At 44.4% G+C, this 17,448-nt stretch overlaps 1 protein-coding gene across 1 annotated transcript in view; it reads right to left on the bottom strand.

Annotated features, from left to right (window-relative positions):
* LGI2 (leucine rich repeat LGI family member 2) overlaps positions 1-17,185 on the bottom strand; it is a 28,682-nt gene extending 11,497 nt beyond the window's left edge. Inside the window, exons 1-6 of the mRNA XM_090267013.1 lie at positions 16,983-17,185; positions 14,984-15,055; positions 13,206-13,277; positions 11,258-11,329; positions 5,366-5,437; positions 4,547-4,716 (exon numbers count right to left, since the gene is read on the bottom strand). Coding sequence (XP_090123139.1) covers positions 4,547-4,716; positions 5,366-5,437; positions 11,258-11,329; positions 13,206-13,277; positions 14,984-15,055; positions 16,983-17,185 — 661 coding nt within the window. The remainder of the gene's footprint in view (positions 1-4,546; positions 4,717-5,365; positions 5,438-11,257; positions 11,330-13,205; positions 13,278-14,983; positions 15,056-16,982) is intronic.
* Between the last annotated feature and the right edge of the window lie 263 nt (positions 17,186-17,448).

Raw genomic sequence — 17,448 nt, 5'->3', positions numbered from 1 at the left:
ATGGATGCAATGGTGCTTGCCTCCCGAGCTTAGTGGCAGGGGGACGCATTGGGAAATGTTGGTGGAAATGCCTACCTCAGGGCTTAGCGCATTGCAGTTGCTTAATAGATACAGAATTACAGTCTGAGAAAGGATGGTCCGCCTCCCACGTCCTAGTCACCACCCGGCTGCCTCTTGGGGGAGAATCCATTTTAATGGCATCGAGGATGAGATGCCAGAGCTGTGACTCCACCTTCCTGCTGAGTGGCCTTGAGGATGTTACTTAACCTCTCTCTGCCTTAGTTTCCTCATTGCATATTATGATTCACACTCACTTAGAACTGTACCAAGTTAGTGCTTGATGTATGTTAGCTGTCAGAGGTGTCCCTCCCTGTGTACAGTAGGGGCTTAATCAGTGCTGCTGGCTCATTCTGAAGACTACCGGGGGGGGGGGGGGGGTGTAGGTGTACAGGCGAGGCCGAGGCTGAACGAATGATGCTTGGAGGTGTAGCGAGAAGAGAAAGAAGCAAAGAGGAGGCTGCCCCTGTCTGCCAACAGCAAGAAGCGGCCAACAGGGAATGGGGACAGGTGGCATTGTGGACAAGATGGACTGTCCAGAAGAGCTGGGCCTCTCAGGTAAAAGTGACTGGGCGTCAGGTTTCCGCTGTCCTTGGAGTCTGCAACCTTGGGCAAGAAACTTGAGCCTCAGGTTCCTCATGAGCAAAATGAGGGTGGCGTTTATGTCATAGGCTGCTGTAGAGATTAAATAAGAAAGTGCCCATAAGTGTTCTCCCAGAGCCTGGTCTGTGGTCATCCCTTAGCTGTGTTACATAGAGTTGAATAGTCATAGTTCCAATGGTAACACTAGGCTGCCTGCATGAAGATACGGAAGAGTCACAATGACTTCTCGCCCCAATCCTCTACCAACACCCCCAAAATACCATCGTTTATTGGCCAATGAGCCAAGCAGAAAACATCAGCCTCAGTTCTTTCCTATTGGCAGGGGCAGCTGGAGAACACTGGCCTGCGACACTGTCGCTAGATGGGAAAAGGTATCAGGCCCTGTCTGTTTCCTCTTCTGCAGTTAGAAAAATGCCCTGGCTGGTGTGGCTCAGTGGTTGAGCACCAGCCAGCAAACCAAAAGGTCGCTGGTTTGATTCCTGGTCAGAGCACATACCTGGGTTGTGGGCCAGGTCCCCCGTTGGGGGCGTGTGAGAGGCAACCAGTCAATATATCCCTCACACATGTTCATTTCTCTCCATCTCTCTCTCCCTCCCTTCCCCTCTATCTAGAAAAAAAAAAAAGGCAAGGACTCAGAGAATGCAGGTGAGCTCTTTCAATGACAGCCGAGTCAGCTACAAACATCTCCCTGACATCCAGGGGCACCCGTCTGATCCAAGTCTGCAGAAGCTGCTAAACAAGCGTGGGATGCCCGTAACTCACTTGTTGTAGTCCATCTCCTGGCTCCATGCTGAATTCTCAGAAATGTGAGCATCTGCTTAAACATGCAGGTCATTTAAAGTGCAGACCGAAAAAGTTGTTTTTTTACGAACAAATCCCAGAATGAGAAAGAGCTGCCAGCGTGCACAGCGTTTGAGTCTGATGGCCATTTATTTCCCCAAAACATTGCTTTGATCAAGTTTTCTATAACCTGAGTACCTGGCAATCTAGCACAACACAGACTGTTAAGTCATTTGAACTATGGTCTAATTCTAAGGAAACTCCTTTTCCCCTCCTCCCCCCCACCCCGATTAAAAAAGGAGGAGGAAGAGAAGAAAAAGAGGAAGAAATGGGCGGAAGAAAATGATTAATGCAGATGTGTTTGTGTGTGCGGCGGGGAGGTGGGAGGGGGAAAGGGATTCGAATGGAAATATCCTCTTCCATCCTCATCTTAATCTATCTTTCACAAACGGCAAATGCATACTCATGTGGAAAGCGCTCAGAGAACGCACATATTGATACGACATCAATTCACTAGTGTTTAAGTATTATTGGTATTCTCCACAAAAGCCTGCCACTTCCATTCACACTGGATTAAGTTCATGATGTCAGTGGGACTCTTCCAGTTCAGGCATGGCTCCCACTGGAATCAACAGATTTTTACACAGCTATTTATAGCGCTTGCAGAAAATAAATTATACATGATGCCTATCCTGTTGGGAGAGAAACTGCACATGAATGCATTATTTCTCTTTGCATTTTCATCAGCCCTGAAATAAGGAAGCTAACAGGACCATTACGAGGTGAACTTCACTCCCTCTAAGGAATTTAGTGAATTATCCACCTAACACACGGAATCATGAGCAGGTAACAGGGATTTTTGAGGTGGTTAAAAATAGGCTTGAGGTGGAGTTCCGGCAGGACTGTGATTAACCTGGAGAGCTGGAACAGCCCAGGGGTTGCTATGTGGTGTTAATTACACCCCCGTGCCCGGAACAGTATCTGCCTCCCTTCTTCCACCTGAAGAACTTACTCTTCTCCTGAAAATCTGAGTGCAGAGGAAAATAACGTGCTAAGAAGATGTGCTTCCTCCCAAACTTTTGGTGAGGATGCGATAACAGTATCCTGACTGTAGGGTAGGCTTTCCATCTTCCACACGTATTTCCTCCCCAGCCTTGAACAAAGCACCAGGGGGTGACGCTTGATCTGAGCAGAAGAGAGGAACCCCCAAAACTCCCAGTTTATTAACCTATGTTTCTAAAAGGCAGGCATTCTATTCAGGGACTGGTCATAAGTTGGCTGTGATTTTTTTTTTTTTTCACCAGGGAAGAAACTGGGAGCACAAGTCACTGTGCCCGTGAGTCTTAATGAGAGAAAACAAGAGCAGAAACAGAATCATCTCCCTGTTAGCAGGGAAGGGGCAGCGCTGACTTTCTAAATTTTAATAGGAAGCTTTTTAGCAAAGACATCTATGAGAGAGAGAACGTCCTAAAATGGGCCAAGGGCTCATGCTGCCCTGTGGATCCTGAGTTTAAGACAGATTTCAGGACCTGGTCACCTCAGTTCCAAGCCTTCTCCATTCCCAAGACAATTCCCAGAGCCAGGATGGTTTCCATAACCATCCCCAGGGCTCTAAGGTCAGAAATCATGTCATCTCACTAAAATTGTTCCCAGTTCCTCTAGACCCATGTCATTCCTCTCAGAGCCTAGCAAAGTGTTCCCCCATTATGGCCAGGTGTGAACAGAACAATGGAAAAGCTGCGAATTTCACCTGGGGGTTAGAGAATGCTCCGGAAAAACTGGAGATGAGGTAGAGAGGAGCCCCGATGAGCTTTGGTTTAGTATGTTGTACCAAACGGCCTTGAGTGCCACCTTTGGGTGCAAATGTCATTGACTCGACCTCTGATTTATTGCACTGCCCAATATACGGTAAATAACCTGCAAGTGGCCCCAGCTGGCTAAAGGGCACCTGCCAATTACACAGCTGAATAAGCTCTCCCTCAGTGTTGAAAGACAAGGGCATTTCCACAAGATTTCAGGTGATCTCTCAGAAAAGAATAGGATTTGTAGGTTCCCTTACTTACAAAGATATCTGGAAGTAATTTTTGTTTTGTGTTAGATGGCAGCAGGACTGGCTTAAATGTGATATTTTGTCCTTTAAAGTTCTTTTGTCTTTTTAGTTTCTATAAATAGTTTCTGAGTTCTCATTCCTGCTGCTCCTACTGACATGCCCCGAAGCCCTGTAGATATCAAATCTCAGCCTAAATGTTTATTTTTCTAAGTCTGATGAGCTGTGGATTGATCCTCTCTCCTTTAAAAACGGACTTCAGAAGCTGTGGCAACTCCATCTAAGCCTTTCACAGGGAGATACTTATCTGCTCCCTACAAGATGTGCAGAGAGTGGAGGCAGTGAGCACAGTCTCCAGTTTAATTTGTTCCAGAAGGCTGTTCGAGAACCAAATTGTTCGAGATGGGAGACGCTCCAGAACCAATGTTTGACTGTATTTTAATTTTATCTTTATTGCCTGAAAAATGTATAAACTGAAAACCTGAGGCAAGCCCTGGAGAACAAAATCAGACTTTACAATTTTCCCTCAATATGAGTGTTATCTTTCAACAACTAACTGTTAACTTACATTTCTATTTTGCCATTTCTTATAATTTACCTAGTTTTTCTTTTTTTTTAAACCTGGAAGTAGGAATGCAATTTATAGATTTTAAGGTCTGGTATTTATTATTTAAATATTCAATAAAGTTCATATAATTCAGTCAAGAGAACAATAATTTATGCCTCTCTGCACTGGCTTTCTATGGAAACCTAAGTTGATTTGAAAATGTTTTTATGCCAAACTCACTAGTTTTTACGTTGCCCTTTAAAAAAACATCTTCAGAGAAATTTGAATTTTGTAGAGTCAACAAGACTCAAAATTAAAGCCAGTGCAGTTAACAAAAATCTAAACTGTTGAGATACTTTTCTTACCACATCTATTCATATCTTTTAGAATGCTTAACTTTTGCCTAAAATAATTTTGGTAGGAAATGTTCACACCCACTCTTCTCCACCCCTAAAAGGGAAGGTGATGGGGTATTCTCAGTAACAGTCCTCGGCGACAGAGGTTCTGAATACCTGTGGTTGTGCATTCATAGTCAAAGCTGGGCACGTCGTTTAGCTTCTTTTCCTGATACTCTGGTGGGCCGATACACAGCACGTCGGAAACCGTGGAGTTTGTCATCTTCAACCACAGATACAACCACTTGGCTTTGCAGTCACATTCAAATTTGTTGCCCCTCAAATCCCTAAAAAAATAAAATAAAATAAAACAAAACACAAACATGGAGAAACAGACATGTCTGAAATGAGACTCTAGATTACTAACATCTTGGTATATATAATACCTCCCAAAATAGAATCTAAAATTTTTTTCTATTTAAGAATCCTATTTCTTGTTCTTACCACTGATTTTATTTAATAACCTTCAGTGCCTACGAATTTATACAGCCTTCAGAGAGCTTTCACAGCTAACATACCACCATTTCTCCAAACTCTGCTGAAACTGTCGCCATGCCGTGCTGGACACGGGAGAGACGGCAGGAGAAAGCCACCCAGTCCAGGTTCTCACAAACAAAAGCAGGACATTGTAGGAAGCCAGTTTTCACAAACACAATTGAAGCATTAAGATCTTGTTAAACTATATCCAGTAACAAGTGACAAACACTAGAAAGTAAAACACTATCTCTGGGAAAGAGCCTAATGCCACAAAATCTATTCTAAAATGGCCAAATCCATCCCAATACAGACTATATGCTGTTTCCTAGTGGGCACTACTTTGTCACAGATTCTTTAGCGATAACATACAAGAAATGCAGTAAAGGGAGAGAGAATCTAAAGACATAATTAAGTGGGGCACAATGACAAGCAGACATAAACTTGATTTTCATTACTTACAGTTCAATCAGAGAGTCTAAATCACTGAAGACATCTCTTGGGAGTGCTTTTATGTGGTTATTGGCCAAAGAGCTAGAACAAGAAAGTAACATTTTAATGTGGTTATTATCTCATGCCCTATTACTCAGAAGTCCCTTAAATAAAGTAATGATTTCAAGCAGGGCTCTAAACCTCTTCAGGACAACATGGTTCAATTTCTGGCTCTGGTCATCAATACTGAGACAAAGGAATGAATTTAGTTATATAAAAATAACATTTAAAATGCTCGAGTGCAGTGTAAGTCTTTTGTTTTTAAGACAAGCATTTATTAAGCTCTTGATATACAATTGTTAAATCTCAGGTACCACTCATGTTTCTCAGAATAAAAGCCAAAGTCCCTTTGATGGCGTGCAAGACCCTCCGTTGTCCAGTTTATCTCCATTCTGGCCTACCTATGAGACCACATCTAAACCACCAAGATCTGCCCACAAAGGCCTTTTTTAAATATATTTTTTAATTGATTGATTTTAGAGAGAGATGAAGGGAGGGAGGGAGGGAGAGAGAAAGAGAGAAACACAGATTTGCTTTTCTACTTATTTATGCATTCACTGGTTGATATTCTTGTATGTGCCCTGACCAGGATCACACTCACAACCTTGGAGTATTGGGATGACACTCTCACCAACTGAGCTACCTGACCAGGGCACACTGGTCTCTTTGTTATTCCTCAAACAGGAGAAACACAGTCCCAGCTCAAGGCCTCTGAATTTGCTGTCCATCTGCCTAGAATGCTCTTCCCCCAGAGACCCCACAGCTCACTCCATCACCTCTTACATATGTCCTCAACTATTACCACCTTGTCTGACCTCTACACATCTTTCTCCTCTGCTCTGTTCTTCATTGCATGACTGTTACTTGGCATACTATACATTTTATTTATTTGTTTGTTTATTGACTGTGTATTTTTTCTATATGTAAGCAACATGAGGAAAGATTTCTGACTGTTCACATCTATACCCTCAGCTCATAGAACAGTGCCTGGCACATAGTAGGTGCTCAGTAAGTCTTCGTTGAATGAATGATTATGCACTAAAATTACAATGAGTTAAAAATAAAGATGTACAGTCTTGTGCCAAGAAGTTCCCTAATGGTCCATTTAAGTGAATCCTATGAAAGGACTCAGTAAATACGCTTTTGCATAAAGATTTTCAGTCCTAACCCTAATGATAACATCAAATCTCAATGAACCGTGTGTAGGAAATGAAGGATGGTGATCAGCTTCATTTTCTCATTAACGAAGGTTGACTAGAAACCATTCTGCATTATTGCTCTTACTGTTGAAGAGCTTTCTAAAATGTCCTAGCCCACCCCTGATCTCCCAGAAGTGGACTTGAATGAACACCATCAACTCTTTCTTCGATGATTCAGGATTTTGCAGTGCCCTGTCAACATCCTGCTAAAGACGAATGTCCATGGGACTGGGCTGCTGACATTGAAGGATGCTGGGTGTTGAAATGATGCACATCAGGTCTGTGGTTTCCCCCAGGCATTCTGCTCTACTATGAGTCAGCCAAGAAACTGATGCCTACGTTTTTTCTTTTACACATGAGTACAAAGAGCAAAACTCTAAAGGACAAACTGTAGGCAATTCAGCACCAACCTCTTTAAATATATATATGAAATTAGTCTTTTGTAGCATCAGAATGACCCATCCCAGAAAGAGGAATTAAAGAAATAAGTATTCTCCCTTAGACTCAGCTAGAGCAGGAAGCTTTGAGCCTACTTCCAACAAACCTTCTTGCTTCAAGATACTAACAGAATATGAGACCCCTTCCCTTCCAGATAACCACAAATGGCTTAAAATACCATTTCATGTATTTTTAAACCTTTCTTTCCTAAATGATTTATCTGTATATTTTTAAAGACATTGGAAAATAAACTAAACATATAATCTGATAGAGCATAACTCTACAATAGATTTCTGAAGTTTAAAAAAAAAAAGTTTGTTTTGATTTTTTTTTTTTTCCTGGTTGATGGTTGCGGTATCTGAGAAGTACAATTTTTTTAGCAAATTAAAAGTTAATTATTTAGCTAAATATTTTTAGTTATTTGATACGCATTGTCTTAAAGTGATAGGCTATAAGGAACGGTCCAGGCCAAGAACGCAGACTTCTTAGCAAGTGTTCCAAGTGTTCCATTTAGATTTCAGAAAGCTGAATTATTTACATGGGTCGTCACCCCACTCATACTCGGTGCCTAACGTCTTACTTTCCACTTCATTTTATCTACAAATTCATGGCACTTACTTCATTTCTAAAACTACTTAACAGCAACCCGTCCCTTGGGCTTTAGAGAACTGCTGGAAAACAAATGTCCCAGATTTTAGTTACAGATTGGCACTGCTCCTTCAATGCTCTGAAACTTGATTTATGTTTCTTTACCTATAGATGTGACCCTGTAGGTCCTGGAAAAGTTCATAAAAGAGAAAAATCAGATACTTAAGCAAATTCCAGATAGTGACTTCCTGAACCACAGGAGTGAACGTTAGAGAGCTGATGTGCTCGCTCTGCTTAGAAATTTACAAAGGGGGGCGGGGGGCACATGGAAGGATCTATTCATTCCAGCGTATTTATTTTTCTTCTTCTTTTTGTAAATCTCAGTGTTTCCATAAATGGAGCCACAGCACTCCACAGAATAAAGAATTTCTCTTCCATCTGACAATTTCATCTACTCTAAATCCTGTCTCTACTAAGTGGCATATTTCCAGGGTTTTGTTTTTTTTTTTTTTTTAATTATTATTATACACATTTCCCAGAGCATTCACCATTTCTTGCAAAAACTCAAGTTCATCAATGCCCCTCCTAAAGTTTGATGTTATTTCTCATGAGTATATATAAAGCAAAGACTACCTAATTCTATATTTTGCAGCTGGTACTTCAAAATGACACCTAATACTCCTAATTAAATGTTTTTTTTCTTATATTTGATGTCCTGTTGCAGACTAAAAGTATCTGAAACCCTGGTTCCAAGATCCATCTATTCAGCTAAAGGAACTGTAAAGAGTGCTCTGCTAATGTTAAAAATGTTTTCAAATCTTGACTTTTACCACTCATTAGCTCTACTGTACAGAAGGAGCTTATTAACATTGTTATATCACTGAAATTCTATTAATATTGTGGAATTAAAATCTTTAGCAAACTTTAGTGTTATGCTAATTTTAGTTTATGCTACTAAGTGTAAATAACTATCAAAAATGCACTTTGGTTTTAGTAAATAACCTTCAATTATACAAAAAAGAAGAAGAGGGAGGAGAAGAACAATGTATTTAAATGCTGTAATTACTACTTATATCTCCAGCCTGAGAGAGTCCACTTTCAAAGTCACCTGACTTGACCAGAAGTAGAGTCCATGTGGAAAATCCAGCTCAGTAAGGAACCCATTGGTCACCCAGCAATTCAGAAACAATGTCCTGCTTGCTTAGCCCTGTGCTGGAGGCTGGTGAAGAGCAGAGCTAATGGAAGATGTTTATGAGCCCTGCCCTCAGGAACCTTACAATGATGCTGGGAAGATAAAGCTAATACCTATTTAGCACCAACCAGTATGGTCCGAGTCTACAGTGAAGTACTGGGTGTGTGGAGCCCACAGGGAGGGTTCCAGGAGGAGTGAAGGGGGGATCCAAATGGAGAGTTAGAGCTTAATCTGGACCTTGAAGGAAAAGCAGACAGATTCCTGGAGATCACAGGCAGAAGAAACAGCACCCAGGGCAAGAGAAAGGGTGTAAGGAAAAGCCCAGGAATAAGAGGAGTTGGGTATGCATGGGGGCCCCCTGAAATCCAGTTCTGAGGACATTTAGGGATATGGGGTTGGAGAGCTGGGGAGAAAGGGGGCCTGTTGGCTTGACTGTCAGATGGCAGTACATGCTCGGATGGGTGTATTAATGCATGTCATGCGCTCTGGACCCAAGCAGAGGGCTCCTTTGTTCCTTCTGCATTTCACACAGAGAAGGAGATGCCTCTTACACGTATGTAAATTTGATATATACACATATGGTTATGTGTGCAGATGCACAAGCATGCACAAACACAGTTATGTACACATGTAGAGAAGTCCATGCTCCCATGGGCACATGTGCGTAAAACTATGCAAATATGCATGCACAATACCTTCATCTTCTCACCTGTTTTCAGACCTGGGACCCTAGCCAACTGGTCAAATAAACGTTGACATCTGGGCTAACTCAGTCACATGAGCTTTGCTTTAGGTTCACAATCTGCCCAGAGTCTTTGCTTAAAACAAAGCCCCTCATTGCTGACTTCTGGGAACTGGGTTTATCTGGCCACAGCTGTTCCTCTCCAGACACCCACAGCTGTCTTGTTAGAACACCCTGCCTGGCCACCCAAACTGCCAAGCCTACTCAGCAGTCCATGGAGAAAACTGAGATTTCTTCGTGAGTGGAGGAAGGGAATGATGTTGTTGTTGATGATGATGATAACAATGCCAAGCATATCTTGAGCATTTACCTGGGTGATAGGCTAAATGCTTTGCAAACATGCATTAACCCACTAAGTGCAGCATTCCTCTGGGGTCAGTACAATCATTCCCATATTTAGGATGAAGAATCAGGTTCAAAAGGCTAAGTAACACTAAGAAATGATGGCCCTGAGATTTGAACCCAAGTCTATATGACTCCAAGCCCATTGTCTTAGTCTCTACAGGACTGTAGGGATTTAACGTCTAGGTTGAATTTGAAAAAAATAAAATAAAATCAAGGCTTTTACAGGAAGAAACGAAAGCCTGGAGCAATAATGCCAAAAGACTTTGACGCTCTCCAGTATCAGCTGTGCTGACCCAGAGGTGTAAACGTCCCACTTCTGCCCCCTCACCGCCTTCCTCTGTGAGCCTGAACTCAGGCGGAGCTTCTGCTCTGTGGGATTCCAGAACCAAGCGCTCCCTGGGCCTGGTGACAGACCCCTTTGCCTATGTCAGTGTTTGACGTAAACAGTTATTGCTTGAGATGCTGTATAAGTCAGGTGACACCAGCTGAGGGCATTGCCACTCCTGCCCAACACCCCATTCAAAGCCCTCCAGTTTTCTCACTCCTCTTTTTACCACACACAGGCCGATGAGACATGTTATCTTGCTCAAACACAAAATATTGATCACACAAGTGGGACCTGGTCCTGGCTAATACATGGCTCTTACCAAGACAATGACTATTTTTACATTTTCATAAACACAGCCCCGAGTTTTTCCAGTTTACTACATTTGTTAAGTGTGTGAGCTGGCTCCATTCTGATATGCCAAATCAAATCAATCTGTTTAATTTTTTTCTCCAGAAAGCTATTAAAAAACCCAGAGCTTAGCTTAAGCCACCGATTAATCCAACATAAAAGAAAAAGCTATTTGCATTTAAATTAGAGGAACCACAAAATGTCTCTATTCCATTTTGTCCTAATTCTGACCCTGCGTTTGGCATTCTTCTATGAGTCACGTAAGCCTCGGTTCCTAAATCTGCAAAATGGGGACTCACAGCTTCTTGTGAAAAATAAACAGGAGACTGACTAAGCACCCCGCCCTGTGCCTGGCACACAGCAGGTCTACAATGCATGTCAGTTTCGTTCCTTTCTTGTGCATCACTCACACGGGCCCCTCACAGCTCAGCGTGCTCCCTGCTTAACATGCAGAGATGGGGCCCATGACGATGACCCAGAATGATGGAGAAGATGATAAAGACAAGTGTGTCTTCATTATCTTGGGCTGGGGACTGATCAGCAATATAGGAACCTCCAGGGCAACCTGGAAACTAATTTCGTTCAGAGGATGTTAACACTATGGACAAACCAGTAAAAAAGAAAAAAAGTAAAGAGTCACCAGGAAGTGAATTTGACTAGCAACACTTTTCATAGGACTTACAGGTGAGTCAGGTCCCGGAGGCCACGGAAGGCATTTCTTGAAATGGTTTCTATTTTGTTCCCTTCAATGAACCTAAGGAGAAGAGCAGTATAATTAAACAGAATTGTCTTAGCTTCCCACCTCTTAAAAATGATATTGGTATGCTTTGGGGATAACATCTAAAAACGTTCATGAAGTTTAACAATTCATCTCCGAAGAGTAGGTCAGCTGCCCCGGGTTCCAGGAGGGAGCAGGTGTGCAGGCATGTAATGCCCCCCACACCCTCCAGAAACAGCATGGCCGTCTTTCTGTTCAGAGTTGGCCACATGGGTAAAACACCTTAGGGACAAAAAGAAGAAAGCACTCCAGAGCGGCAAGAAATGTTCACATCTCTGCAAGCCTGGAATGCTCCCGGATGGCTAACCTTACATTTCACAGCCTGGCTATTACTGCTTTTGTTAATATCTTGTCCCTTGAGGGGAGCCCATTGTTTCACGTCTCCTTATTGAAGTTTTTGCTGAAGGAGAATTCCATTAAGCTTGGCTTCTGGCAAACTTTGAGTTCCTCCTGTCCTACACAGTTTGATCTCTGAACAGATTGGTGACGAGGTCGGGTCCTCTCAAGACCTCGAAAGTACTAGGAAGTAGGGAGTCTAATGACATTGAATATGGGGCAAGCTTCCTTCTCTGCACTGAAACATCTTGGGACTTGAGCATAGGATCCTGCAATATAATTCTGGCCGTGCTTTAAAGTCTTTGCGAGAAATACGAGCACCGTGACTGTGCCCCAGGGCCACAGAGACCTCCAGATAGAAGAGGGTCTTGGATGAGAGGGTCCAAGGGAGAGGCTTTGCAACATGGATGCCATTAGTTAGTGAAATAGCTCTTGGTTCTTGCACTGAGAACTTTCTGATGCCTGCTTTTTTAAAGTCAGGGATCTGTTCAGTGATAGACTTCAGAATAAACTAAGCTAACCTCCTCCTTGATCACCTGGACAGGAAGACGACCTGCTCATAAGAGAAAACTGGTAGCTTCACATTCACGCCCTCCATCGCCTGTTCACGTACTTTGACAGACCAGTTGGGCTTAGTGCTTCAGTCCTACCTGCCTGTCCATGTTAAATATACTATCCCAGTGTCACGAGAGCATACATATTATGTGCACTCTGGAGAAAGAACTCCAGAAATATCCTTCCTCAGGACATAAAATCAGAAGAGCGCTTTCCTAGACCCAGGATGTGTTTAGAATTCAAACATCTTCCAACACCTGTCCACCTCAGATAAGAAAGCAGAGACAAGGCTTTAAAAATCCCTTTGAATGCTAAATAAGGAAATCCCATCTGATAGCAGGATTAATATTATTACAAAGTTACAAAAGACCAGGATGAAAGAACTTAAGGGGAAAAAAAGACATGAAAGAGGGGAAAGACAGAAACCAGAGGGAGGGGAAAGCTCATGGCTGAGGAAAAACTGCACATCTGAAGAGAGAAAAATAACCCTTTTTGAAAGGAAAAGAAAGGAAATTAGACTCTCAGCGGCAGCTCACAGGAGATACTGCAAACGGGACATAGGTCAGCTGAATTAAAGACATGAAGTTGTATTCCCAGATAGGGAGACTTTATTTAAAAATAAGTAAGCCCCAGAACGCTTCAGCCTTATTTCTGGCTGATCAGCAAATCCAGTGATGAGAGGTAGAAATATCCAACCCAACTTCCAATTGTGCTTACTGCATGACAAATTTAATGTCAGCAGAGAATGAATGTTTTTCCTTCTTTGTTTCCTTTCTTCCTCTCTGTCCCCAGCCTCCTCCTGCCCCAGCATGTTTATACACAGGTAAACTCTAAAAGGTCAGTGCTGAAAAGAGAATGGGGTGTTCTCCGTTTTCTCCACCCCTGTTAGGCCTGGAAAGCAATACAGCAATTCTACTGACATACCAAAGTGCTCAGCAAATGGACCAAGCACAACACTTACAGGTATTCAAGATGAAAAAGGCCAGCAAAAGCATCATCCCGGATGACAGTAAAGGAGTTAGAATTCAGCAATCTGAAAATGAAGGACAGATTTCAATGCACAGATGTAAAACTGGAATCCCGTGGGGAAGCCATTTCTGTTTCTTTTCCTATGTTCTGATCAGTGGGCAAATGTGGGCTCTTCTCAACCTAAGACCGGCCCATAAGAGGCACAACCCAGCTCACAGATGTTGACAGAAAATGGCGAGTGGATCTCCTTTGGTCCGATTTTCTGGTCACCCCCATTACTCTATCCTCTCTCACCTGTGGGTCTCAGGAAATATGACCTGAGAGCTGTTATTTCAAAACATTTTAACACCAGCACAACTAACCAGCCAGGGGATGCTCTATGAGGCACAAGCAGTCATAGTATTAGAGACTTAAAATGAGCTAACCCAACCCTATTTTTAGAGAAATTTGTGCCCAGAGAAGTTGTGACTTCACAAAAATCACACAGCTGAGACGAAAAATAAAATAAAATAAAATAAATTAAATTAAAAACCGTTCTACTATAGTATACATTCCCATGAGAAAAAAAATGTTTAGGAAAACTTCCAAAGACTCTTTATCACCAAATAGTTTTTTAACGAGTCACCACCTAAGTACTTGGTAAAAGTTCATGTAGTCTATATAGTTACTACTTAAGTCTATTTGGTAAAATATCTAAAAGCTGTATTTCTATCATATGGAAAGTACATTTTAATAGAACTAGAATTTCCAAGAAATTTCAGAATTTAATGTATATTACTTAATTTTTATCTCCTCTCAAAATTTAAGAAACTAACACAGATACAGAGAGTGAGCTATCATATGTACTCATGACTTTGACTGTCACTGATTCACTTTTGAAAGCTGCTTTCTGGACATTTCTTTTCATTAGAAAACATCAACTGACCTAGGCAACAGGGCACGACCTAGGCACTCGCTAAGAGCAGCTGGGATGCAGAGCAATCACAAGTGCGGGTTAGAACTCTATCTGTGATCTTGAGCAAGTTACTTAACTTCCCTGAGCCTCAATTTTCTCATCTGTCAAATGGGGAAATAAAAATACCCTCCTTGTAGGGATAATAAAATGATTAAATAAAATTTTGCATATAAATGCATAGTATGCTTCCCAAAGTTTATTTGTTCAGTCAACTAGAAATACTGCCATTGCCAGAGTAACATTAATAGTTTGTAGGTTTTCTTTTAAAGTGAAGGAAACAGTTCATTTAGGTGAAGTTCTGGTGAGAATGCAATGTAAGCCCTGGCTGGAGTGACTCAGTGGATTAAGCACCGGCCTACAAACCAAAAGGTCACTGGTTCGATTCTCAGTCAAGGCACATGCTTGGGTTGTAGGCCAGGTATGTAGTTAGGGGCATGTGAGATGTTTCTCTCTCATATCCATGTTTCTTTCCCTCTCTTTCTCTCTCCCTTCTCCTCTCTCTGAAAATAAATAAATAAAACCTTTAAAAACATTCAACATAACCATGGCCCCAGTTGCTAGAGGTGGGGGTTGGGATCTATAATAAAATCCTTGAGGAAGGCCTGTGCCAGAAGAAGGAAAGGTTGCTGAGCCAAGAGGCTTTGGACTCGGCTTGGTGGCAATGCCACAGGCCAAGTTACCACTAAGATCCAGCCATGATTTACTCATGGAGCTTGAGTGTTTTAGGAAGAACTGACATCAAAGACACAGAGATTGCTCCTCCCTGGACCGCACCTCTGGGACCCCCATTTTCAGGGAGAACTTCCCATACTCACAGCAGCTGCAGAGAAGGCAGGTGGGAAAACATTCGGTCCTTGATCTCCAAGAATGTTCCATTTACCAGGCTCCTACAGGGAAAAGAGGAACACAGCGAGGCCAGGGCTGTTTGAGAAGTGCTGGGCAGGATGGGCCATCAGCCTTATCCTCCACATGCAGTTCAAATGCCTCCACTAGGGAATGAGTCTTAAAAGAGTTGGCCAGAGGCTTCTCAGGGTAAGAACAAGAGGAGTCAAGTTCACGTTCCAATGAACTGGAGCAATATGAAAACTAGTCTGAATAACAGCTCCTTCCCATCCAGCTCCTTCCACAGACGTTATCTCAGCCAGTTTGAATAAATCTCCTGCTTCCTTTTTCTTAACTACAGAAGGCCTGGGCTGCAAATGGATAATCATTTCACCTCTGCCCATGATTCTGTTTGTGCAGACACAGTGTTAATGTTGGCCAACAGAACTCCGGGGTAGGATTAAGCATTCCCCTTGGGAGCCCATCTCAGAAAGACACTCGGAGCACTTCTGATTAAATGCACCATGAAAGCCTTGGGGAAAAACTCAGAGACACCTGAACTTGAATGTGCAGTGGGAGGCAATGCCATCTGCCAGATTTAATGGTCAATGTGGGAGCAAGAGGCTTGGCTCTATTATTGCACCAAGTTCCCCATCCTTTCTGGCCACAGCAGGACCTCAATATGTTATTTCAGAATGACTTCAGTTAGCATGCAGATAAATTAAGCAGCTGCTGATCTAAAGGATTTAACAAGGGGAATTCTAATTTCTGGGATCCTCCATGTCACCAGATTTAGCAACATTAGGAACCAAAAAGGCTCTCTTTTCCTGCCAGCTGGACACCTAACTTTCTAGAAACACAAACAGGATGCCCTGCACTCCTGGGTCCAGGCCTCTATGCTTTGCCGGGGAGGGGGGGGGGGGGGTAGAGGCAGGACAGTGTAATTCCAAGAGGAAGTGCCCTGAGCAGAGCAGCTTCACCTGGGAATTCCCTGCCTCTGCAACTGCGTGGGCAGCCCCAGGCACCGTGGCCTGGAACAAGGGAGTCATTTCCCCAGGAAGCATTTCCCAACGGTGAAGCTATAGCCCAGGAGCCCCTTTCACAGCCATTATGAGAGCTGGTCATGTGGCTTGAGTGGCTCTGTGCGGGCCAGTTGAAAGCATCTCTTAGCAGGTGGATAAATGATGTGGAGCCTTTTCCCATCAGTTCCTCCAGTGGTGAAAAAACAGCCAATATAATATGTGGTGCAGAGACGGGGCAAGAAGCCCTTGTGGACCCAGGGCGAGAAGTCAGGCTGACTTCCAGCACCTGATCATTAGGCTGGGTGCCCTACATGGCCCAGCACTCTGCCAAGCCCTCTGTGTTCTTCTCTGCCAGATCACATGGGGCAGCACCCCTCCACCCCCCACTCCCAGAGGCTGTATGACTTTACCCAGGTCCTTCTCAACCCATACTGTGGAGAGGTCGGGGTGAGGCCACAGCGTAAACCACAGCCCCAGCCCTGAGGTGGGACAGGGAGGCCTCACCCCTTCCCAGGTACACTCACTCCAGTCACGCTCACCGCATATACGTGCCCACATACAACGAACCCCCGCCAACATGCACACATCTTCTCAAACTTTAATGCAGCCCAGAATCACCTGGGGACGCCAAATGCAGACTCCAAGGCTCCACTCCAGAGCCCCTGCCTCATTCAGCGCGGACCCCAGAATCCACCTTGGCAACACCTCCACCAGGTAGGTGGGTTTGACGTAGGTGGCCTGAGGGCCACACTTGGAGAAACACTGCCACAGGGACTTTCCCGGGTTCCCTCCATCCTCCCCAGGGCCCGAGGCTCCACCCACGTCTCACAGCGCGCCCCCACCCAAACATAAAGAAATGGGCAGGGGTGTGGGGTCAGATGGCGCTGTCCCAAGGCCAGAAGCAACTCCCTGGCGGCGGCAGGAGCAGGGTGGGGCGGGGCGGGGTGCTAAAGGGGTCCCACTCACTCACAGGGAGCTGATGTCGCCCGGCACGACCCTGGGCACCCAGGAAGAGCCCACGCAGATGATGGACTCCTTGGTACAGCTGCAAGTGGCGGGGCAGCGCGCCAACCGCCTCACCTGAGCGCTTGGCTGGACGCAGCACGCGGCGCCCAGCAGCAGCAGCAGCAGCAGCCGCCCCGGTACCCCGTCGCCACCCCTCCGCAGCGCCATGCCGGGTCCCCGCACCCCGCCCCAGTCCCGACCCCCACCGCCGCGCCGCGCGCTCGGACCGGGCAGCGCTGCAGACGCGGGCGCCGCTCACTGCTCCGCCGCCGCCGCTGCTGGAGAGGACGAGGGCGCAGCGGGTGTGGGAGGCCGAGCCGCAGCCGAGCAGCATGCTGGCCGCCGCCCCCACTCGGCGCCCCCCCACCCGCGCCCGGGCTGCTGGGCGGCCGCTGCTGTGCCCGCCGCACTCGCGCCCGCCTGACATCAGC

This window comes from Furipterus horrens, unplaced genomic scaffold (assembly GCF_987537825.1).
Source record: "Furipterus horrens unplaced genomic scaffold, mFurHor1.1.pri manual_scaffold_2, whole genome shotgun sequence".
Taxonomy (NCBI): domain Eukaryota; kingdom Metazoa; phylum Chordata; class Mammalia; order Chiroptera; family Furipteridae; genus Furipterus; species Furipterus horrens.
The sequence above is the reverse complement of the archived record's forward strand: the minus strand, read 5'-3'. Positions and strand labels throughout refer to the sequence as shown.